This window comes from Danio aesculapii, chromosome 17 (assembly GCF_903798145.1).
Source record: "Danio aesculapii chromosome 17, fDanAes4.1, whole genome shotgun sequence".
Lineage (NCBI taxonomy): Eukaryota > Metazoa > Chordata > Actinopteri > Cypriniformes > Danionidae > Danio > Danio aesculapii.
The window spans coordinates 35,559,017-35,585,510 of NC_079451.1; the positions used below are offsets into that span (position 1 = coordinate 35,559,017).

General features: G+C 33.6%; 1 protein-coding gene across 10 annotated transcripts in view; it reads left to right on the forward strand.

Moving 5' to 3' along the window:
* Positions 1–26,494, forward strand: part of nrxn3a (neurexin 3a) — a 584,854-nt gene that overhangs the window by 204,516 nt on the left and 353,844 nt on the right. For 9 of the 10 annotated variants that reach the window (XR_008839269.1, XR_008839270.1, XM_056477510.1 and 6 more), the window contains exons 10-15: positions 8,878–9,081; positions 13,505–13,531; positions 18,688–18,807; positions 19,229–19,610; positions 21,405–21,595; positions 22,988–23,161. Coding sequence is in view for 8 of the 10 variants with exons in the window: in XM_056477510.1 (XP_056333485.1) it covers positions 8,878–9,081; positions 13,505–13,531; positions 18,688–18,807; positions 19,229–19,610; positions 21,405–21,595; positions 22,988–23,161 (1,098 nt within the window). In the remaining 2 variants the exon portion in view is untranslated. The remainder of the gene's footprint in view (positions 1–8,877; positions 9,082–13,504; positions 13,532–18,687; positions 18,808–19,228; positions 19,611–21,404; positions 21,596–22,987; positions 23,162–26,494) is intronic. The other variant, XM_056477508.1, reaches the window with a different exon arrangement.

A 26,494-nucleotide genomic window follows, 5' to 3' on the forward strand; every position in this document is an offset into this window, starting at 1 on the left:
GAAGGGATACAAATTATTATTGTTAATAGTATTTAAGACTAGTACAGACTGCTAGGATGCATATAAATATAATGTATGGCTCTACACCTCCCAATAATAGGTCTTTAGAGTGATGGCATTATAAAGTTTAGTTTTATGATGAAAGCACTTTAACTGTGTCCTAGGCAAAGCAGTGCAGTAGACCTACAAAATTAAATTGCAGAGGATCAATGGATAATTATGATGAGTATATTTGTGTACATAATCACAGCAAAACAACAGAAGATACATAGCATAAATATTGCTGTGAAAAATGTGCAGTAAAATCAGTCATTTTAAGCCACAAGAAATTTTACATATTTCCTCTGAAATATTCCGCGAAATCTGGGATATGCTATGGTGATTGTACAGGAAGAATAGAGTAACGTTATTATTTCTGGTCTCTTGGTGTCATCTTAGTGAGCTTTTATGACATTGCATGCATGCATAGTAAGAATCATTTTGGATTATCATTAAATCATTTTCTGTATTTCAGTGTGAACACAAAAAACTTTTAGAAAATGCTTAAGCTGTGTGTAAAGGGTGCACTTTAAAACAAAAACACTATTTTCAAATGTTTACTGCTTAGGCATATTGCTTATATGTAGTATATGTTTATATATAGTTTATGCATACAATTTTAAAGGGGTAGTTCACCCAAAATTCTCACCCTTGTAAGTTATTTTAAAGAAACTGGTAGCATCGAATCTGGGATAATAGAAAAAAGGTTACTGGTTTCCAACATACTTTATAATATCTTTTTTTGTGTTGAACAAAAATCAATAACTCAATTCGGAACAAGTTGAGGATGAATAAATGATAACAGAATTTAATTTTTTGAGTGATCTATACCCCTTAAAAGTCTGTGTGAACTGGAAGTTGCTGAGACTTTTATTTCAGTATGTTGATGTACTTAAAACTGAATTAAAATATATTGAGTGGGGGGGTGGGACTTTCTTTTTAAGCATCATTCTCTTAAAACTTATGGTGAGATGGGCGTGGTTAAGAATATTGTGGCTGAAGCCGTCAAACTGACATCATCAGCGAGGGACCGACATAAAGAAGCAAATGGTCGGACTTTGATTGAAGCAATGTTAATTTTAACAGTAAGCCTAGATTTAGTTTTAGTCTTTCTCTTTTGTCTAAAATTCCATTTTAGTTTTAGTCATATTTTAGCCCTCTAAATCATTTTAGTTTTAGTCTAGTTTTAGTTTATTAAATCTACTATTGAGTAAGTTAACTAAAACATATTTGGTTTAAATTAAATGTAATTGAATTAAAATATTGTATACATTTAGTTATACAAAATATTCTAGTCTCATAGCCTCATTGAAACACACCAATTCTGTATAATTGATTTTTTTCAAAAAACATCCCTCACTCACATTTTTGTCTCAGTTTTATTAGTCAACAAAAATGTCAGTATATTTTTATTGTAGTTGTCGTCATCATTAATTAATTTTTATTTAGTTTTTGCCTTGTTTTGTTTCTAACACCTGATTGAAGATTACCAAAAATAAATGATAAATAAAAAAAAATCAGTGGATTAACTTGCACAGATGAATTCTTCACCAAAAGAATAACAGTATACACTAGCAAAGTAACCATTGCAAATTTTGATCTATCACGGACTCTAATAACACATACACAACATGTCTGATAGGACATCTTTAGAAATGATTTCAGATTTACATTGAGCAGCTGGGTGTCCTACTGCACAAATCTGTCTCTTTATGTCTTCATTTGGCACAACAGGAGCTGATAAAGGTTAAGAGTGTAACCGGACAGCAACTACAGCGACAGCAGATGCTCTTTTTTGTGTGGCACTGCTCAGCAAATGTTCTCTGCCTCACAGGAGAGACATGGACAGTTGAATTGCATTAATGTTCTTGTCATCTTCAGTTTAGAGTTCGCTGTCTGCCGTGGAGCAGCGGGAAGACTGACAATTTAATGAACATTGATTGCCTTTTATGGATGATATTTCTCTCATTATGTCATTGAGACAGAACTCAGTACAGGTCAGTCTGATCCCTGTGTGCTGCACAAATGATGATGATGGTGATGATGATGATGGATCATATCGCAGATACACCTTAATTAAACAGCCCGCGTTCACTCAGTGGAAGAAGCTAAATCAATACATTTGTATTGCAGAGCGCCGGCCATGTAGGTTAATAATCACAGTGTGATGACATAAATGTGTTGCTGGTGCCTCAGGAAAGGCTATAACTTGAGGAAGGAGGAGCATTTAGGGTCCATTTTCATTTTAATTTTTATTTATTTTAGTTTTTATATATAACAAGAAACTATAATAATTGTCTGTGAAATGTCTGTGAAACTAAATTGCCATGTTATTATTTACTTAAATTGTGTGTGTTGCAGTTGCTTTTACAAACAGCAGACAGTTTTTACATTTATTTATTTTGACACTTTATATACACTACCGGTCAAATGTTCCTAAATGTTTTAAAATAAGCTTCTCCTGCTTACCAAGGCTGCATTTATTTAATCAAAATTACAGTACAAATTGTGAAATGTTATTGCACTTTAAAATAACTGGTCAAAAGTAATTTATAATTTAATTTAATCATTTATTCCAATGATTTTAAAGATAAATTTTCAGCTGCATTACTTCAGTCTTTAGGGTCACATGATTCTTCAGAAATCACTCTAATTCATTCATACCTTTATTCATTTTCTTTTCAGCTTAGTCCCTTTATTAATTCGGGGTCGCCACAGCAGAATGAACCGCCAACTTATCCAGCATGTTTTAATGCAGCGGATGCCCTTCCAGCCTCAACCCATCTTTGGGAAATATACACACACACTCATTCACACTCATACACTACGGACAATTTAGCCTACCCAATTCATCTATACCACATGTCTTTGAACTGTGGGGGGAACCGGAGCACCTGGAGCAAACCCACGCGAACGCAGGGAAAACATGCAAACTCCGCACAGAAACGATAACTGACCCAGCCGAGGCTCGAACCAGCAACCTTCTTGCTGTGAGGCGACAGCAATACCTACTGTGCCACTGCGTTGCCGAAATCACTCAATTATTTATTATTATTATTATTATTATTATTATTATTATTATTATTATTATTATTATTATTATTGTATACTATTACATTACTATTATATTAATATTACTATCAATAATAATAATAATAATAATAATGGTAATTCTAATAGAAGAAATATCGACTGGAGTAATTTATTTCATTTGAAATTACATACAATAAGTAATAAATAAGTATTTTACAATAAAACATTTTTTTTGTACATTTTAACATTTATTTAATGCCACCTTAATGAACAGAATAATTTTATTAAAAAAAAAAAAAAAAAAACTGACCCCAAACTTTTGACTGACTGGTAGTGTATGTCTTTTACATCTATTTCTTTTATTTTTTTATGCTTATTTTTTAAATAGATTTTATTTTGCATGATTTACATTCACGGTCTGGCAAGTGTCCGTTAAGACACTAAGTATACACATTTATACATTTAATTTATATAAAAATTTAAATTAAATGTATAAGGACATAATAGAAGTTCAGATTTTACATATGTAATTTTAAAATAATTATAATTATGTATTTTTCTCAACATGTTGCTACTTGTTTGCTTGAATTTTATTGTTTGATTGATTAGTTCACTTACAGTAAATTGTTTTTTAGTGTCAAAAGTTTGATTTTTGACTTATTTTGGCTTTAATTTTTCAAATAAAATTCTGCAAAATTGTGACCATAGTTAAAATAATGGATATTTTATTTTACTCGCATGCTTTAGAGCATACTTGATCAGTGTATAATTTATTACAAGTTTTCTTCTTCTTCTGTGTAATAGGTTTGGTCATTCTTACAAATTTTACTCATTGTCTATTATTCATATTTTGTACGTATACTAATAATTCATAATTTATCTTAATATTACATGTTCTCCCCGTGTTTGCATGGGCTTCCTCCAGGTGCTCTGGTTTCCCGCAGTCCAAAGACATGTGCTATAGGTGAATTGACCGTAATGTATGTGTGAATGATTGTGTTAGGATGTTTCCCAGTGCTGGGTTGCAGCTGGAAGGGCATCCGCTGTGTAAAACATATGCTAAATACGTTGGCGGTTCATTCCGCTGTGGCGACCCCTGATGAATAAAGGGACGAATTAATCAATTAATTATATGTTACACAATAAATGTTAATATACTATTTATAATATTTAACAAATAATCCATAATAACTAATCCTCCAGTTTACTTACATTAAAAATCCCAAAGAGTTATTAGTGATTTAAAGTATTTAATGCATTTATTTATTTATTCATTCATTTGTTCCCTCTCAAATAAAACTAGATAAAATGCATCATTATCCTGAAGCAATTCCATAAAAAATAGATATTAAAAATGTTAGATGTCACATGCTGGGGACAATGCTTTAAATGTGACCCATCTCCACATTTGCATATTCCCTTGATTCTGCCCAAATGCATGCAAGATCTGTTTGTGGAAGATAATACATATCCAAAAATTCAGAAGCAGTGCCGAGAGAAGACCGAAAAAAAAAAAAAAGATTCCGATTAAACATTCCATCTATTCAGTCATCAATTAGTGAGATGGAATGTCAGTTAAAGCCCTTTTATTTATTGAATTAGCCTCTCCCACGAGTAATGCTTTTTGCAGCTCATTTGACTTTCATGAACCGTGTTTCATTCGTGCATGTGATTGAATAAGTTCTGAGTTCATTATTTACATAGGGAAAACAAAAGCTGGGCTTAATTAATGTACCGAAATGTCAGATGCGTGCTGCATTTTTATCCAGCCACATAAACTGTATTAATTATCCCAGCTTAAATGAAAGAAAGAGAGCTGCGTTTTACAGGTTAATACCGTCACATGTTCTGACACTGACTTACGAGATGCGTTCAAAGCAAACGGAGGTATATCAAGTCGTTCAAGATGGCTGTTGTGTAACATTGACCAAAAAGTAAAACAGCGCCATCGTGTGAAGATGTGATTTCTCGTTCCCTCATCACATCCTCCACGGCTGTTTCTGTCCATCCGCATCAAGCCAGCGCTCAATAACCTTGATACAAAATCATTTTGATTTGCTTTCACTCGCATTTAATGGTCAGATACTGTCTCGAGGTTTAGTCCCACTTCTCTGTTTCTCTCCTCGCTGTCTTCAGCTGTGGCAGCGCGACCTGGATTTCTCTCCCACTCTCTGCTTAGTATGCCGGGTGTAAAATTAAAATTGGCGGCGGCCCCAGGGAGGATTGAAAAGCAACTAATCGCACATAATAACATATTGATCGCTGTGTAATTGTAGAGTTTGTCAGCGGTTTCCTTATGTCGATATTTAGGATGCATGCATTTAGGATGGAGTTTTCACAGCTGAGGATTAAATGAGCATCTATTGTTGGTCGTCGCTTGGAACCTGTGATCGTTTTTGATTTTGTGAAGTCTGCTGTGTGTTTTTTCGAGAAATTCATCTGAGGAACAATTATCGTGAGCATCTGATTGAGGCATTTAAAATGAGTCGAAAGTCCTAGGTTTGGTTTTAATATTATGGGTAGCGCTTCCAACTCAAAGTGTAGCAGGTGAACCATCATTTTGCCTGATTGTTTGAAATAGCTGTACTGTATAGTCCAAGTGTATGTTTGTTCAGTGAATCTTCCAAACGCTGAAATAAATGTCTGTCTAATGATTCATTTTAGAAGGTGTGTGCTATTTGAGTCCTTTGTAAATATAAGTGTCATGTAATCCCAACTAAGACAGTAATAGATTCCACTGACATAGCTACTTTATCATTTTTAAATCAGTCCAAATTGATCATTTCTGTGTTTTTGAGACTCAAGCTGTATATTTTTGCTGGAGAAATTTTAATCATGATTTATCACATCCAAAATAACAGTTTGTTTCGACATAATATGTGTGGGCATTATATATATTTTTGTTATGTGATACACATACATACATAGAAACAAAACTAAACTAAACAATTTTGTTACATAGATATTTAAATTCATAAACAATTTATCATATACAAAACATTTCCTAAAATATACGCATAATAAATATACACATTACACACACTTACATTATTATTTATTATTTTATTAGGAATACTTTATAAGAATATTCCTAATAAAATAATAAATAATAATAATTTAAGTGTGTGAATTGTGTATATATTTATTATTCATAAATAAATACATTAGAAGGTGGACTAGTATAAACATAAAATAGGGCTTTAGTGTAATTTTTATATTATTCTAATAATAATATTTTAATGTACAGTAAGTGCCCTATTTATACTACAAAATGGCGGATGGTCAGAGATGGCAAAAGTACACACTCAAGTAGAAGTACAGATACTCATGTTTAAAATTTGAAGTACTGATTACACTTTTGTACTCAAATATATCGTATCGACCGAAATTAACAAATATGTTGTGATATAAATTTTTGCCATATATATATATATATATATATATATATATATATATATATATATATATATATATATATATATATATATATATATATATATATATATATATATATATATATATATATATATATATATAGATGGATGGATGGATGGATAAATAGATAGATGGATAGATAGATAGATGGATAGATAGATAGATTTTGATGTTTGATGGTAAAGCAGTGTTTGGAAATCATTAAAATGACAGCATGTCATCCTACTGTAACCTCCGCAGGGTTCATCAAAAAATAATTAAACAAAAAATGACTGAGAAATTCGAAATTTGAAACAAAAAAAATCTTACAATATGCAAGCTAATATGTATGTATGTATGTATGTATGTATGTATTGTGGCCAGAAATAAAAAATGAATTCCTCATTCCTTTGGGCAGCCCCCCAGTCGGCCCGGACCAATTTGCTGATGCTACACCACTGCTACTAAAGTCACTACATTTTAGCTTGATGTGAGATTTTTAAATCCTGCTATAAAAACCTGCCCTCAACTGTGTCTTTTTCCTGCACCTGCACGTCTTCATGCTCTATAGTCAGAGACATTTAATGCCCAGCTGACTTTTCTAATACTTTCATACGGCGTGTTTCCCGACCCGCAGTGCAATGAATGAAAGTGAGAGAGTGAGTTTTGGAGAAAGGGCATCGCTTCATCCATCAGTGATGTGTCTTTCTGTCCGTCTGTGTGTCAGCTGGCTGAAAAGAGCAGATGTCTTCAACATTCCCCATGGCAGGAGCGATCTGTTCATTTACCTGTTGAGCTAGTTAATGGAAACCTGTGGGAGACTTGCACAGAATGTGTTAACTTAAATTTAGTCAAACGTCTCCACAGAAAGATGACTTTCCTTTTTTTGTCAGCCATCACTTTGACTGTGCAGGCTATTGGTTTTTGCTGTTTTGCAATGTTATTTAAGACTGTAAAAACACTGAAGTATATATGCTTTGTGGAAAAAAGATACATTTCTTAGCTTCTTTGGATTTAGGTTTGGGTTTGATTAAAATGTTAATATTTGGTTTATTCTATTAAGGTCTGATAATTCTTCAAATAAAAAATATTTTGTCAGAAAATGATATTTGGTGAAAATAATAGATGCTTCTATTTGTTGTGATTGAAAATGATTCCACCAGATATATATTTTTTCTAGTCTTCTGAAGTGAAAACATTATCACTGTGTTGTCTAAAAATAAATAAAAAACATGTCTGAAATCATGGCACCTTTTTTTGGTTATTATAAGTTCTGACTGACAACATTTTATTTTTATATTCGAAAGAAATGTCATGTAGTTTGCGGGATAAAATAAATATCTACAACAATAAATACTCAAGCACATAAATGTGGTCTTTTATTGTAACACTTTTAGTGAGTCTTAAATGTGTTATTTCAGAACAAATAAAAATAATAAAGGAAAAGTAATTGACAGTTTGACCCAAATAATGAAAACTTGCTGTTAAATTACTCCCCCTTAGACCATTCAATATTTATGTAACTTTTTCCCCTTTAGTAGAGCATTTAAGTACATTTTAGCTGAAACTGGTGATTCATAAAAATAAATAGATATCAAACAGACAAAACAATATGGATATCTTATGAAATCGAGACCAGGCAACGTTTTTCCAATCTTCTATTGTCCAATTTGGTGAGCCTGTGCAAATTGTAGCCTCAGTTTCCTGTTCTTAGCTGACAGGAGTGGCACCCGGTGTGGTCTTCTGCTACTGTAGCCCATCCGCCTCAAGGTTGGACGTGTTGTGCATTTAGAGATGCTCTTCTGCATACCTCAGTTGTAACGAGTGGTTACTTGAGTTTCTGTTGCCTTTCTATCAGCTCGAACTAGTCTGGCCATTCTCCTCTGACCTCTGGCATCCACAAGGCATTTACACCCACAGAACCGCCGGTATTTTCACTGGATATTTTCTCTTTTTCAGACCATTCTCTGTAAACCCTACAGATGGTTGTGCATGAAAATCCCAGTAGAACAGCAGTTTCTGAAATACTTAGACCAGCCCGTCTGGCACCAACAAACATGCGATGTTCAAAGTCACTTAAATCACCTTTCTTTCCCATTCTGATGCACGGTTTCAATGGCAGCAGATCGTCTTGACCATGTCTACATGCATTAAGTTGCTGCCATGTGATTGGCTGATTAGAAATTTGCATTATCGAGCAGTTAGACAGGTGTACCTAATAAAGTGGCCAGTTAGTGTATATTGCGATATGAATACAATGAGACCAGATGACTTGTGATATCCACATGACATGATATATTGTGCAGCCCTAATCCTCTCACAGTATTTCCTTTTTTTCCTCTATAACTATAATGTTTGTCTATAAACCGATCTTGTGTGTTTTGTCCACAGAGGCGTCCATCTTGAGCTACGATGGCAGCATGTATATGAAAGTGGTGATGCCGACAGTGATGCACACTGAAGCGGAGGACGTTTCTCTGCGCTTCATGTCTCAGCGGGCGTACGGCCTGCTCATGGCCACCACGTCACGCGACTCCGCCGATACGCTTCGGCTAGAGCTGGACGGCAGTCGCGTCAAACTCACGGTCAACTTAGGTATTGTATAAAACCCCCTCCTTCAGGATGCAGTGCTTCTTCTTTCTCTCTTTCTCTCTCTCTTTATCTGTCTCTTTCCTTTCTCTCTCTCTTTCTGTCCATCATTCCAGAGCCACCCTCCCCGTTCATCATTACCTTCATTAATACGATATATTAAGATGTTGTTTTCTTGTTTCTCTTTATTTGCATGGTTCACCAGACATTCAATTAAGTTCCGTTTAAATTGATTGTTTTCCTTTTAAAGTAATTGACAGTAAATTGAACTCAAATTGTACTTATTAATTGATGCTAGGGCTGGGCGGTATGAACTGTAATTTAATAATAGTACTGTATGCTATAATTGTACTGTAGATTTAATACACTATGTAATATACTACAATAAAGTTATTTATTAGTAATACTGAATAAAATAGTATTTTATTATGTCATTTATTTCAGAATATGACAAGATAAGCTTATTTATGGTTACTTAAGAAGAAATGTATTTACCTTGGAATGGTTCTCAAATTTGTGTTCACTTAATAATTCACATATTATTATATTATGTAATGTTTTGTTTATTAAAGATGTGTGTGTATTTGGTGACGTTTTATTTAGAAAACCTGATCCCCCTTATAATTCTTGTGATATGGAATGCAAAATAAAAAATAAAGCTCAATAGACCCTGTTACGGTCCCTAATTTAAATACGACTAGTGATCCTGAGACGACATATAACATAAATAAAACAACGGACATAGTGCTTCAACTAAATTATTTATAACATAACCAGAAAAACAATCCAAAATGACAAGAGATGGGGAGCCCAACAACATAATAAATAACAACCAAACAAACTTAAAACAGGTTTGAACTCCCCACTCCAAACAAATATCAACAGGAAAGTATAAAGGTGAACACAACAAAAAAGCTGTCAAAAACTGTGTTGGCGTGGAGGAAAAAGGGGGCGCTCTTCCGAGACCGCTTTCATCCTTTTTAAAGGCCTGATGCCACCAAATCAACCAATAGAAAACTGAAAAGGGAAAAAAAAGACAAACAAGATCAATTGAAAGTAATTATGGGCAGGAGTGAAAGCCACACCCAACAGACCCTTTTCACACATCCAGGTTTCTCAGAAACGGGAGTCGTCATAGTTAGGGAAAACTGAGAGCACAGTGAATGGGAGAATACAAAAAAATATATATTTTTTATGATCTTATTTGCTCAAATAATGACGACAACAGCCAGAGGAGAGAATAGTCAAACTGTCCTGTCCCATAGATGCTGCATTAGAAACGCCTCGGACAAGTGGTATTTCCTTTTTTTGTCATTTGAAGCAATGATGAAATACTACATACAAATATACAATATTTTATAGAATTGATTTTTTTAAAAATTCTATTTAAAAATAAAAACTTTCAAGGATTTAACCCTTTAATACCAAATACACACCAAGAAAAAATGTTTGGATTGCATTTCTTAACTCCTAATGTCGCTAGTTAACACACTGCATTTTTTTTTTCAACACATCCCATAATTTCTAAAATATCAGCATCTACCAAATTGTTGATATGTTGATTTATGGTAAAAGTACCGGACCTAATACATATACTATGAAAAATCTGAAAATTTAAGTGTAAAACCAAATTATTTAAAAAAATATTCAAAATAAAACATTTTTGAATACTAAATTAGCTTTATTTTTTGATGTATGCCATAAAATATTTGAGATTCTCATTTAACATGCTTGTTTTTTTGTTTTGTTTTTTACAATAAAACCGAAATCAAGTGTAGTAGTGCAACAGGATGTTTGTTTAATTGATTTATTTATTTATTATTTTATAACCCAAAAATACTGTGTGTGTAAGCCATTATTTAAAACTTTAACAGTCACCATGTAAAACAGTCAAAACATGGTCAACCGTTTGGTAGAGGGGCAGTCAAAGGGTTAAGAGGCTGATGACCGTAAACTCATCATAACAGGATTGTGAAAAGGGTCCATCTTAGACAAAAAATATATTAAATAAATAAATAATTTGACAGGGAGTCAGAACAACTAAAGTACAGGTTTTTAAAGTATGTAAATGCTTGGTTTTATTTATGGCAACCTGCAGGCTGTTTAAATAAATTCTAAATTAAATTGTCAAGGCATTTTTTTCAGCTACTGTGTCCAATTATTTATACAGTTGAAGTCAGAATTATTAGCTCCCCCTTGAATTATTAGCCCCCCTTTTTATTTTTTCCCTAATTTCTGTTTAACGGAGAGAAGATCTTTTCAACACATTTTTAAACATAATAGTTTTAATAACTCATTTCTAATAACTGATTTATTTTATCTTTGCCATGATGACAGCAAATAATATTTAACTAGATATTTTTCAAGACCTTCTATTCAGCTTAAAGTGACATTTAAAGGCTTAACTAGGTTAATTAGGTTAACAAGGCAGGTTAGGGTAATTAGGCAAGTTATTGTATAATGAGGGTTTGTTCTGTAGACTATCAAAAAAATAGCTTAAAGGGGCTAATAATTTTGACCTTAAATTTTTTTTTATTATTAAAAACTGCTTTTATTCTAGCAGAAATAAAACAAATAAAACTTTCTTCAGAAAAAAATATTATAGGACATACTGTGAAAATTTCCTTGCTCTGTTAAACATCACTTGGGATATATTTTAAAAAGGTGGGCTAATAATTCTGACTTCAACTGTATATACATTTTCATTTTAAAGGATTGATCAAAACTTTCATTTTTCTAAAATCTTTTTACTGTATTTTTTATTAACTGTAATATTGTGCTATAAAATGATCTGCTTGGTATAGAGTATAAAACCACCATACCACCCAGACCTACCTGACACAATGTTTGGTGCATCTTTTGAATATAAAAACCATGATCATTGTCATAGTAAAGCCAAAAACTCTTTCGAGACAGTCACAGCACTGCACAACAGCATAACATTTTTATTTACTTGTTTGTTTGATATACTGACTATTGAAATGATGCTTAATCATTGTCTTAGATTTTTTTTTTATGATTGCAAACCCCTCCCAAGTGTTGTGACTTTCTGATTGTCAACTTAACACTAATTCCTGTCATATTTTCAGTAACTCTTTTTCTGGCAAACCTCACGTTCTGTCTCGGTTGGTTCCATTCGTACCACATTTGTGCTTTGGTTGGTATTTCCTTTCTGTTACATCACATCCTTTAAACCACGGTCACCTCTCCCTCCCACTTCTCCCGTTCTCTGACACACACATTCTCCATGCTTTGTCAAAAGATGGTATTCACCCCTTCAAAGGCCCTTAGCCTGCGGCCCGGTCGGCAAACAGCCCGAGAACAGAGCTCTCAGCTTCACCTGCAGCTGGTAGCACCTCTCAATCCTCGACACTACACCATTTCTGCTAGACCAGAGATCAGACAGAATAACTGCTCATTAAGTCACTGTGTCATCATTAAAGGAAGTGACATAACTCGCACCTCACTGCAGGAAACAGCCTGAGGTTTGACAGTAGAACTAATGGTCTGCGACAGCTCGGCCCTAGTAGAGATGAACACACGCTGTAAACATACTGAAAGAGACGAGAACCACCGCATACACTGAGAACTCATCCGGAAATCAGTCTGTCAGATGTAAACCACACATACATTTGGTGTGTTTGTACTCTCAGTAGCTTTCAAAATGCAAGCCCTTTCACTTTTTTCACTATGCAAGTTCACAGTTGTTGGTTAGCTAGCATGTGGAGTACTAATTTTGACACGTCAGACCTCAGGAAGAAGATCTAGTTTGGAGGTACAGAGGCCACTGCATGGTGCTGGTGCTTTTTGTATCGAGGCTGTTTGCTCCCACTTTTCTGTTGCGGTTGACGACACATGGTAAATCCAGCCACACAGAACCCAACTCAGAGCATCGAAATGAGCTTATACAGTAGTAGCTGTTAGTGCTATCAAAATTGATTTACATTCAAGAAAAACTGCCCTTACACCAACTTCTTGCTAAATGCATTTAAGGCTAGCCTATTTAGCATATTTAGCTAATGAGCTGGTGCGTTTTCAATTGGGCAGATGCTCAGGTAGAAATTTTGAATGCATTTTTTGGTAAATAAAACAAAATTAAGCTGTGGGTTGAATCATCTTTGTGGTTGGTGAGCTCCAAGCGGCCATTTTATTAAGTGAAATTGCTTATATCAGTATAATCTGTTTAGCCATTTAAACAATTGGCCATTAAATTGTTGTTTACATATACATGGACATGTATAATATCTCAATCTATTTCTAATACACAGCCTTTACATTAAAACGTAATATATTTGATATATCAAAAAACAAAATGGCCGTCTCTTTGCATGTGGACGTCCCCGGAAGGGTGGAATTATTGTTTTTGGATGTCTGCAGCTGTAACCTTGAAGGATGCAATTTCATCTGTCACTTATTTTCCCCCATCTAGACTGTATCAGGATAAACTGTAACTCCAGTAAGTTAACACTCAAGTTTCATTTTGCTCCTAATGATGTTGAAAGCAATGTCTTAAGTCTTGTACCTTTTCCTCCATTTAGTCAAGGAGAGTTTGCATCTAGTTACAGGGTCAGTTGATGGATCACGATTTTGAAATGGTGGTGACTTAATAATCATGGCTGGGTTTCGACGGCCTATAATTTGCCTGTCATGTCAGTCTTTATCCAGCTCTATTAGCATCTCTTATAGAAGAGTGCTAATTTGATGGTATCTTCTAAATGACTAAGGAATGCGGAATTTCAAACTAAATTAATGCATGCGTTATTATGAGATATTACTGTGCATGTGGAAGTAGATTTTATTTGCAACCTTTTCCACTACACTAGCTGACAAAAGTCTTGTCGTCGATCCCAGTTGTAAAAGCAACAAATAATAACTTGACTTCTACTTGATCATTTGGAAAAGTTGCAGAAGGTCTTTTCAGATGAATCATCTGTTAAACTGCATCCCAATCATCACAAATACTGCAGAAGACCTAATGGAACCCGCGTGGACCCAAGATTCTCATAGAAATCAGTAAAGTTTGGTGAAGGAAAAATCATGGTTTGGGGTTACATTTAGTATGGAGGCATGCGAGAGATCTGCAGAGTGGATGGCAACATCAACAGCCTGAGGTATCAAGACATCTGTGCTGCCCATTACACTACAAACCATAGGAGAGGGAAAATTCTTTAGCAAGATAGCTCTCCTTCTCATGCTTCAGCCTCCACATCAAAATTCCTGAAAGCAAAGAAAGTCAAGGTGCTCCAGAATTGGCCTACCCAGTCACCAGACATGAACATTATTGAGCATGTCTGGGGTAAGATGAAGGAAGAGGCATTGAAGATGAATCCAAATAACATTGATGAACTTTGAAAGTCCTGCAAGATCGCTTTCTTTGCCATTCCAGATGACTTTATTAATAAGTTATTTGAGTCATTGCAGAGATGTATCGATGCAGTCGACCAAGCTCATGGGAGTCAAACACAATATTAATTATTTTTCCACTGCACCATGACTTTATATTCTATACTGTATATTATATCTGTTAAATGACAAGTCTTTTCAAAGTCAGACCTTACCGTCCTAATTAAAAATCAAGGCATGGTCATATTTTATTTTGGTGAAATAAGCGTAATCTAAAGGCCTTTGCTTTTCATATAAGCCACTTCTGATACCAAATGATCAACTAGAAGTCAAGTTATTATTTGTTTTCCTAATACTTGGATAGGTGACAAGACTTTTGTCAGGTGAATATTTGTATTTCAGGTTTTAAAGTCACATTATGAAGTCACCACATCTCAGCTCTGTGCCTAAAAATAAAGCATAATACTTTTGCATACAAAGCGCATAATTTAAAATTTTTATAGCTGAGTCTTCTTCCTGCTTATTCTTATAATATGATGTAATGTTTATTTTGCAATGCCACATTATTTATTGTACGTAAAACTACTGCATTTATCTATATGATCATTAATGTATTGCTTTAATACAGAACAAATGCTTTCAGAAACATGCACTTCAACCATTGCCTGCTGTTCTTAGAATTAAAGAGTAGAAATGTCTTTTTTTCAGTTGTACAATTAATTTAGCAATGATAGTTTATAATTTATTTATTTATTAGAAATTTTTTGCAGTTTTGGCACAGAAAAAGACTTACTCAAAAATAAGTCTTGGATCTTCTCAATGACAGTGTTCTGATGATAAACATTTTTACAAAGGAAACTAAAATGGTCATAAAAATTTTACCACTATGATTATAATAATGATTTTGCATGGAGAGGTAAGAAAACCTTATTGCAGATGTCTAATATTTGCATGTTTATAAATGGTGAATTTGTAAATGCATGGCTTCTGAATCTGCTTATAATAGAAATAAATATTATAGAACTATAATAGAAATTTGGCATATTACAAATGAAAAATAATAGTATTTTATTGAAATATAATAAAACAATTGCAGGCTCTGACTATATCCTTATGACTATACAGTTAAGTTACTGTTTGTGTCAAATATTGAGTGATGGCTTTGCAGTGCTGGAAATGCCCCAAATACTACAAAGTAAATCAGTAATCCTCAACCACACTTTCATCAGTCATTCTGATCAAGTAGCAAACAGTCACATCATGCTAGATTAGTCTCACATCCCTTTACCTGCACCAGTTCACACTTTCCATCACTGAGATTAATATAATGCCACTAATTAGAATGATGTGCTTATCAGAGCTATTAGTTCTTAAGCTCCTGTTACGAGACCTGCATTTTTAAGTGCTCTGACATTATTACCTGCATACGGCAGAAGAATCTGTGCACAAAGTCTTTGTTGGATTTATGCACCGTTGTTTCATTTTTGCTTTGAAAATATAATTGTTTCAATTGTTCTGCTCGTATTATGATGTTTTGAAATTGTGATAAGAAATAGTATTACATTTACAGTCCCAAATTTCCATTATACAGTAGGTTACAGTTCAATATGTGTTGTTTTTGATATCTCTGGTCTAATAGACATGATCAATTGTCTGAACTATGTTAGTGATGGCAGATTGCAAGCTTCGTGTTGGTCACAACACATTTGTATCAGGTGTTGAAGAAGGCTAAAGGTATTTTTTTTCTCAGGGACTAGTGATAACTGCATGCTGGTAGGTACATAACACAATTTCCCAAGAGCCAAGAGATTTTGAGGGATGTGGAGCGTGATTTTTTTTTTTTTTATAGCATGCTCTGAGCTGAATCCAAAACCACCTCACTGCTATCCTCTGTGACTACTTAACTCCTCAGATGTGTTGCATCATAAAAATATATTGCTTTCTTGTATAGTAACTTTGATTCTGACTAAAGGTGAAGCGTGTGATTATTGCATCAATGCTGTTACCAAAGGGAATTGCAAAAATAATTCTTCTTTGCTTTGCTTCTGCCATTGGTTTGAAGAGGATGTACTGTAGGCCTTTTTGTGCTTTACATATGCAGACTGATCTCAAATGTAATGTGACTGTTTTACGCTTTTGTCAGTTTAGTGGCTAATTCATATGAGTTCAGTTGTACAAAAGTCTATGATTTTTAAAAGGAGGCGTGGCACCAAACCCCACCACTAATCCCAGCTGTCATTGGAGTTTAAGCAAATCGTGCTAAAATGTATCAATGAGATCATACAAATTCATATGAATTAGCCATTAAATCAAAAAAATTACGAATTGGAGTGAGATAGCGTTGATAGTTCTAAAGTGTACTTAAAATCCTCCTGCAGTGAAGTCACTTCTTTTATACAGTAAAACTAAATTTTTTATAAACAGAGACATTTTGCTTCTTACAATGAGAGCATTCATAAGTATGCATAACTGCAATTCATGTAGCAAAAAAATATAAATGTTTGAGTGGTGAGATGCTTTTTTACTGGATTCACAATTTGACAAAAGCAACAATCACGGTAGACTTTGAGTGCATCGAATGATACAGCGGTCATAGTTAGAGGCGTAATGATATACAAGTCATGATTTCATACAAATCTCAGTACTGTACTCACACTCTTGATATTTTAAATATATATATTAAAATATGTATATATCACTTCGCGGAGTGTCACCCCAGCCAGTGCTGCTTAAGTCAGTGATTGTTGTCACTTTAAGATTAAAAAACATGCACGCAAGTTATAATTACTTCCTGTGGCTCCTGATACTGCATTGACGCCTTATGAAGCCAAACTAGTGCTGTGTGCAACAAATGAAACAATATTGGTTTATGATATTATTATTATTATTATTATTAATATAGTAATAGTTTATTACTTATTTATAGCTTGACCATGTACAGTAATGTAATGTACATCTTGTTGCCTCTCTATGGTAAAAATGCTGTATCTAAAGTGTCAACTCGCGTCTGATTTTGCGTTATAGTACATAAAGAAGGAATTGACATTTAGTTGATTTACACCTTCTAAAAACAGCAAACTGACTCTTGGATAAAACAAGCTCAATGTCCTAAATCATATCTTTTAGTCAGTGATATGCATTGTTGGTTTTTAATATTGTGATATCTCGATACTACAATGTATTGTTACACCCTTAGTCAGAAGATGTAAGACTAGTCTTAAGTCTTTAGTTTTACATCCCTAGTCATATCACACTTTGCTGCATTTTTCTAAACAAAACAACATAGTTCAACACATAATGCAAATCGACAGGTTCACCGGACTTGAACCACTGAAATGCTGCAAATTGTGAAAAAAAAACAAGCTTGCATTTCCATTTTCCTGCATTAGCATCAATATAAATGGGTCAGTGGATCGTAATGTACAGTTAACACCTCTGATTTACCATTAGTAGATATGATTGTGATTGGCTACATTGTGCAAGAATAAAAAAAAAAAAAAACTTTTGTAAATTTACATTTAGACAACATGAAAATTCAATACACACAAGACGTGCTGGAAACATTTGAAAATTTACAGTGCAAAAACACTCACTGGAGCATTTGCCAAGTCTTTATGTTCTTGCCAATATCCTGTTATTGCAGTTTTAACTGATGATACTCATGATTTTGTTTTGAACATGCTTATATGATACAGTATGATATGTGCTGATACAGTATTATATGAAAAGCTCCACCCACAAGTTGTCAGGAGTGGTTATAAAAAGAACACTTTTACATATGGATTATCTTTAAACCTATTAAAAACATCAGGTAACATTTAAACAATGTTAATAATTAATCATTTTCACCACAGGGAGTCTTTAAAAAAGCTATTTGCCTGCCTATTATAAAGAAGACAAATGAATTTATATTGTTTCGACCAAACCAAAGAATACTGTCTTTGAGTGGTATCCAGACCTTTATGAGTTTAAGCTATTTAATCACAGGGTTTTGCTTTGATTTTTGTAGAAAAATGGACACAAAATAAGCTTAACAATTTACTTTTTTATTTTCTATTTTGTTAAGGCTTTTGTTTTGTTTTTAATGTAATATTCAATAAGATCTGCACCAAACCTCTGCTTTCTCTTTTCCTGTAATTGCTAAAATAAATTGAACTCTTACTTGCCTTGCAGTAATTTTAGAATGAAATTCAATCTTCACACCGAAAGCAAAGGTTTGGTCAGAGACAATTCAGGTTGGAATTAACATGTCCTGACCGTCATTCTCAGGCAAAGGACCAGAGACACTGTATGCCGGACAAAAACTCAATGATAATGAATGGCATACTGTACGCGTGATCCGGAGGGGCAAAAACTACAAGCTAACGGTTGACGATGACGTAGCAGAAGGTACTATCCTTGGTCCTCAATCTGAAAGACAAGCACAATTCTTGATGGGCTATTATTCATATAATTAAAGCACTTGTTGGAAGACAACTAAAGAATTAACTGTGTGAAGGTTGCTAGTTTTTAAAGATGTTGTGGTTTTGATAAACTCTAGGCCATTTTTGGCAACTGCTAAGACGAACTCAAGAGTTTCACAGCAATAAAAAAACATACTTTTAGTTCAGGTTCATTGCTGCGCTGGCTTAAGTAGGACTGACTTTGAGTAACCTGTAGTTGAAGTGTCTGACTCAGTGCTTGAATAAGGGTTTTGATGTTCCACACAGCATTTGTTTCTGCCTGTACAGCAGTGCATTATTGTTTGAGGGCGTAGTATAGCAGCATTTTTTTCTTCTTGTTTTCCTTTCCAACCTGCTGTGGTTTGTAGGTCAGATGGTGGGCGATCACACCCGGTTAGAGTTCCACAACATCGAGACGGGTGTGATGACTGAGCGCCGCTTCGTCTCCATGATCCCCTCCAGCTTCATCGGTCACCTGCAGAGCCTGAAGTTCAACGGCCTGCTGTACATCGACCTGTGCAAGAACGGTGACATCGACTTCTGCGAACTCAATGCTCGCTTTGGCATGCGCTCCATCATTGCAGACCCTGTGACATTCAAGTCAAAGAGCAGTTACTTGAGTCTTGCCACCTTGCAGGCTTATACCTCCATGCACCTTTTCTTCCAGTTCAAGACGACCTCTGCGGACGGATTCATCCTCTTCAACAGCGGGGATGGAAGTGATTTCATCGCTGTAGAGCTGGTGAAAGGGTAAGTATGTTGAAAAAGTAACAACTTTGTTAATAATTTTACCTTGACAGTGAAGGTTTTTAAAAAACAAGCTGATTTTTATGGATCTTCTCAGCATTCAATAGTTGAAGTAAGCTGGAAATTTGATCTAAACTAAACTAAACTAAACTAAACTAAACTAAAATTTACACTAAAATTAATTTAGTCTGCCAAACACTATTTAAAGGTAAATTTACTTTTTAAATTTACAGTATTTAAAGGTAAAATTATTTATTTAATGCGTTGTTTGGGTAAAAGCAAACAAACAAACTATATAAACTAAAAATAAATAATCCATCATAAATCAAATGTTGTCTTGGACAAAAATAAGATTATTTTAAACTTGTTAAACCAAATTTTGAGCATTTTCCCCTGCTATAATACCTTTCCCCCTAAAATTGTGCAGTAATTGTTTTATTTGTAATATTGAATCAACCAATCCATTTCAAGATTTTCAGTATTAACTAGTAAAGTAGCTTTATTTTTGGCATTGTTGAAGTAACAAAGCTCAAGATGTATAAGCAAAACAGGGCAGCATAAATGGCATACATAGCATAAAAAACAAGTGTAATAATGATAAACTAATATATATATATATATATATATATATATATATATATATATATATATATATATATATATATATATATATATATATATATATATATATATATATATATATATATACTGTATATATATATATATATATATATATATACATAAAAGTTTACTCAATGCATATGATTTCTAAAGAACACTAACTTGGTTTTAGAGTTATTCATTAGTTATTTTTTGTTTTTGTATATTGGTTGTTGGCACTTCAGAGATATCTTTTGTATCATAATAAGCCAAAAATGAGTAATGGTTTACCTGTACCCAGGTTGCTTTATCTTGGCCTATATAAGCTTAGATGTCAAATTTCTTTTATTATTATTTTTTTTTAAAGGAGAGAAATTAAAAAAAAAAAAACATTAAGAACAGAAATCATTCATTGATATGTTTATATAAACAAATAGAGAGTGTCAGAGAATTAGGGGTTAAGCACGTAGTGGACTGAGTAGATCCATAATTATTGTAAAAAAAAGTTGAACTTTCCGCTTTGGATAGCTGTAACAGGCTCATTTATGAAAAGAGAGTGTCTATATGGACCTGCATGCCTGTTGACATGTAAAGAAAACTCAAAAACTCATGAAATTTGCTGCATTCATGTGACATATGATTGTAAACAAGTGTGCAAAGTGTTTTGTAGAGATCACACAATGGGTGGTTTCACACAATGGTAGGTCCAGTGTGTCTGCTTATTTCAGTGGTTAAGTTACCATTTTAGCCGCTAGATAGCAGCACAAGACCACTTATTGCTGCTGTCTGTGCTTTTCACAGCAAAATTAAATAAAACTGTAGAACAAAAATGCTGATTTTACACAGCTTTTCACAAATACACTTGATCTACAAATCATATGGTAGATTTGACCTTTCTGGGCAACTTTTCTCAAAGAAATCCACTGTCAATGTCAACAGTTTATTAAATAATTTATATTACATCACTAATATACATTTTTACAATCTATTGATGTAACGGTTTAGCCATAACATTTTTTTAGCTTTTGTGTCGACATTATGTCCATTTAGGATGTGTTTTAATGTCAGCCATAAATTCTGATTGATCAGCATTAAAAGTTCCTAAATGCTTGAACCACCATATGCCGCTTGCAGCTTTAATTTAATATGTTATTTCTACTTTCTCATTAATCTGACCTTCTCTTTCCCATCTTTTAGGTATATACATTATGTGTTTGATCTCGGCAATGGGCCCAATGTAATCAAAGGCAACAGTGAACGAGCTCTCCATGACAACCAGTGGCATAATGTTGTCATCACTAGAGACAACAGTAATGTCCACACGCTCAAAGTCGACGCCAAGGCAGTGAGTCAGGTCGTCAATGGCGCTAAAAATCTTGACCTTAAAGGTACGTAAACAAATATGCTTACAATTACATAATATACGAAAAACTGAAGCATTTCCCTTTGCATTTTTGAATACTTTCAATGTTGTAAAATTGATTCATTTACTCATGGGACCATGAAAATCACTAAAAACGATGTTATAGGATCAGAGGGAGGCCAAGTCAGCCTGTCTCTGGTTCCTGGGGCTCTGCACTGGGTTGTAGAAATTTCAAATTAAACTAAAACAAATGATTACAGTTTGCTAAGGCTGGCATTGAAAATTTGGAAATGTGTTTCAACTGCCAGAGCTGCGGAAAACGTAAAAAAAAAAAAGAAATAAAATAAAAATGTAATAAGTGGCCAGACCAGTAGGTGGCGACTTCCGCTCTTCGGAAAGCTAGTTTTTCAGTCCTGTAGTCTACATTTATGGTTTTACTTTATTACTTTATATTAGTTTTTACACATGGCAGTAGAATGAACACATAATGTATGCTTAGGATGCCAGCAATGATCAATCAATAATCAATTAACTGTTGAAAATCCTTTAAATCAATACACCTTGATGGTCGATTGAGGGAATTAGTCCATCCAAAAATGACAATTCTGTTAATAATTACTCACCATCATGGCATTACAATCCCTTTCATCTTCAGAACACAAATTAAGATAATTAAGATGAAATCTGAGAGCTCCCTCATCCTCCATAGACTAAAACGGTGAAGAGAAAACAGAAGCGGGACCAAAAACATTTTAAACATTTCATGTGATTTCAATGGTTCAACTGTAATCATATGAAGCTCCAAGAACACATTTGTGTGGCAAAACAAACGCTAAATAAGACTCTTTTTACTATTTTTACTCTTTAATCTTTTTACTGTTAGAAAAGTTAGCCAAAACTTACTATAAGATGACAGGATAAAATATGGAACTAACACGAACACAAACTGGCTGCCATGTTATTTTTTGAACAGTGTAACACAGGCTACTTTATCTGGTTGGTGGACATGGTTTGCAATTGAGGTGTCAGCTTACACCTGTTCTGTCAGGTTAGTCAACAAATGCATGCGAGTTGCAGTTTTACAACACTGGTAACAAGCAATTGCGGTTATCGGCCACAAGGGGGAGCAACAGAAGAAACTTGCACACAGTAGTTTTGCTTTGAAGCTTAACAATTAGACTACTCATTGATTAGCGACATCCCTAGTCTTTTTGTACGTAATATTTTATACTTAATTTATTAAAACTATAAATATTTTGTACTTTATTCTCAAGAGACAGACACTTGTCAACAACTTGCATTGTGTAAATGAATGGCCATACTGCAGTACGCTTTAAGCAGAAAAGAAAAGTTCATACATTCTCATCCACGCTATCGTATTCTAATTGCTAACATATGGTTTGTTGTTTCTCTTCAGGCGACCTCTACATTGCCGGATTGGGGCCCAACATGTACAACAACCTGCCGAAGCTCGTGGCCTCCAGAGAGGGCTTCAAAGGCTGCCTGGCATCCGTAGACCTGAACGGACGCCTTCCTGACCTCATAAATGATGCCCTGTTCCGCAGCGGCCAGATCGAGCGAGGATGCGAAGGTACACCCTCTAACAACTCGAGCTCCAGGAGCCCGTTCTTTCTCATGAATGCAAACAGTAGTTCCAACTCCACCTCCACCTCACTGCACCATCACTCCATCTTTCTCACCCTGCTCGTCTCATCTCTCACCCAGCCTGCTTTCTGCTGAGCACACTGGCGGATTAATAGTCTTATTGGCCACATTGGTCATGCTAGGATCAGCCAAGTCTACGTTTGTTTCAATTAATGATGTTGCAGAGAGGGAGTATTTACATTGCAGTATTTTGTCATGGTGGAACTTTATGCTATTGATCTGATGTGTTTTGACTTTAAACCATTAAAAATCAAACGAGAATATGGGCAGCTATTAGGTAATTATGACCATTGTGTTGTAATTATACACTACCTTATATAAAACTTCTGATTTTGATTGTAATGTAATTATGTACACCCTTTGTAAAGCTGCATTGGAACAATAATTATTGTGAAAAGCGCTATACAAATAAGTTTCAATTTAATTTAATAAACAGTACTATTCGTCTGCAAGGATTTGTTAATTTGATTGAAATGACAGTAAAGGAATTTATAATATTAATACATTATATTTGTGGCACGTCATGATTTTGCCAAGTACAATGCGACCTTGCATTAACATCTATGTAGATCCTGGAACATCATTTTTGTTCAAAAATATAATCTATACCTATTCCCTATCCCTAAACCCAATCATAACTGTAAATTATTCAGATCAGAGAGGAATAATAGATCAGAGGGGAATAATAGGTGGTCTACAGTCATGTAGAAGTGCACAAACCCAACCGTAAGCCTAAACTTAACATAAACTGTAAACGTATCCCTTTATTCTGATTGGCTGATTGGAGTGTTGTTCCAGGATCAACATAGATGTTAATACAGGAACATGTCCTACTTGGTGAAATCAGGTTGGCGATATTTGTGATTGTCTATTCATCAAACAGTTATAAAAACATGTACTATGGATTACACAAAAATATTAAGCAGCACAGCTGTTTTCACAATTGATAATGAAAATAATACACATGCACCAAATATCTTAATGATCACGTAAGAGTGGAGAAATTATGCTGAAAATTAGGGCTGATATTGGAAGAACTGACATTGCAGTATTTTGAATTTTTGCTATATATATATATATATATATATATATATATATATATATATATATATATATATATATTGTGATGTGAATACAGCTTTATTTGGAAAACAAATTACTTACAAGCAGAGATAAATAAAATATAGCAAATATAAAAGTGAATTATAGTTTTGTGAAGAGGCTAACAGTATTCAGGTACAGCTATAGGGTATATGCAGAAGTATGCCAAGGGACTTTTAATTTTTCAGTAACCTGGGTCAAGCACTTCCGGTGAACTGTATAGCATTGCAAAATCGGCGCATTTAAGGTCGGTTTTCTTTAAAAATCAACGATCTTCGCTGCCTGATTGATATATGATAGAAAGAGGGTCTCAGAATATACAAGAAGCACTGCATTTTATTTCACTTTTCCTCGCCATGTCTTTAAAATATGAACATTTACTTTACCCCAGTATTTTCAATGGAGTTTCTGCGCTAGCCTGCTAAATCTGACAGCTGCGTGCGTCTAACCGGCTTTTCATCTCGTTTTGTGCTTGAACAACTAAATGAACGCCAAAGTCTATTTAACTGATTATATTTTAATAACATTACAACATCGATGCTGTAGAAGGAACAGTATGAATTTGAAAAAAGTTACAATAACTGTTCACTGGAAGTTTATCAGTATGGGAAGAAACACCAGTTGTGCATATACCCTATTGAACAATCAAAACTGCATAGTCTTTATTGTATATAATGTAATCTTTATTAAAGTTACAAACATTCAAGTTTCTTGTGGTTAGATGTTTTAAACTCTGAAATGTTGAAATGTTCACACATACACAGGTTTTAAATATATAGTTCACCCCAAAATTAAAATGTGCTCACTATTTACTCACCCTTGTTTTAGAGTGATTAATATAGTGATTAAATGGTTATTAATATATCTTCTTTCTGTGTTTAACATTAAAAAAAAAAAAAAGTAAAGGGTGAAATAAAAATAGTGTTCAGTTTATTTATCAATAAATTTTTTTTGGGGATGAACTATCTTTTTTAAAACGCATGCAGATAATATACTTTTACACAATTATCATTATCAGTTTACTCTAAATTGATTATAATCAACTATAAGCCCAACTCAACATTGAAGATGCTGCGATGTGACTATTGCAGATGCACATACTGTGTTATCGATGCTGAAACACAATAAATTGTGTAGCCCTACTCAAAATTCAGCATTGCTACCACAAAAAAAAATAAAATAAATATATATATATATTTTTATTATAATAATTTTTTTTTTTTTTCTGAAAATATATCTGTTTTACTGTATATTTGGTCAAATAAATAAATCCTTGGTGGGTATTTTCTAAATTAAAATATAAAAATTTTTAACAAAAATTTATATATCTAATATTTTTACAGTTTTAGAAGGAATGAAGTTGAGATTTGTCATTTAAAAGGTGTTTTAAGTATATATATATATATATATATATATATATATATATATATATATATATATATATATATATATATATATATATATATATATATATATATACTGAATAAGAGTAAAAATATGTAACTGTAGCATATTGTATGAAATAATGACATAAAAGTCTGTGTATTTGAATAATACTATTCCATATTTATTTGATTTCAGAATAATAGTACACCTGCTGTGAATCTGCAGAAAAAACTAGACAGAGATCATCTTACACCATTACCTTCTAATAAAGGTTGAAAAGGCGAATATGAATTTGTAAATGGAAGCTAGGCAGATATAAGAGTATAAATATCACAGATTTAATCATTGCGAACGATTGTATATTAAATGCCAAACTTGTTCAAAAGATCAGAACACGCATCACTTGATCCACAAAGGAATATTTCTTCACTTACTAATATTTCTTCATGGCTAATTTTTTGTATGTACATGAGATTTCTGCCACATTTCTCAGTGCATGCTAACATATTTTGATTTCTGTACATTTATTGTGTAAGCTTGATTTTTATGTATTGATTTATGGTTTTGTCTTTCACTTTTTTTGTTCTCTGCGTTTTCTTTTTATTTATTGATCTGTTATAGTCTTGTTTGAGTACATTTGTTTGTGTTTATGCATTTTCTGACATGTCCAAGCACCACAAAATTAATTGTACATCATTACAATTCCATCATTCATAACATCCTTAATGTTGTCTTGAACAAAAAAAGTCTCCTTTTATGTTCAGTATGTTGC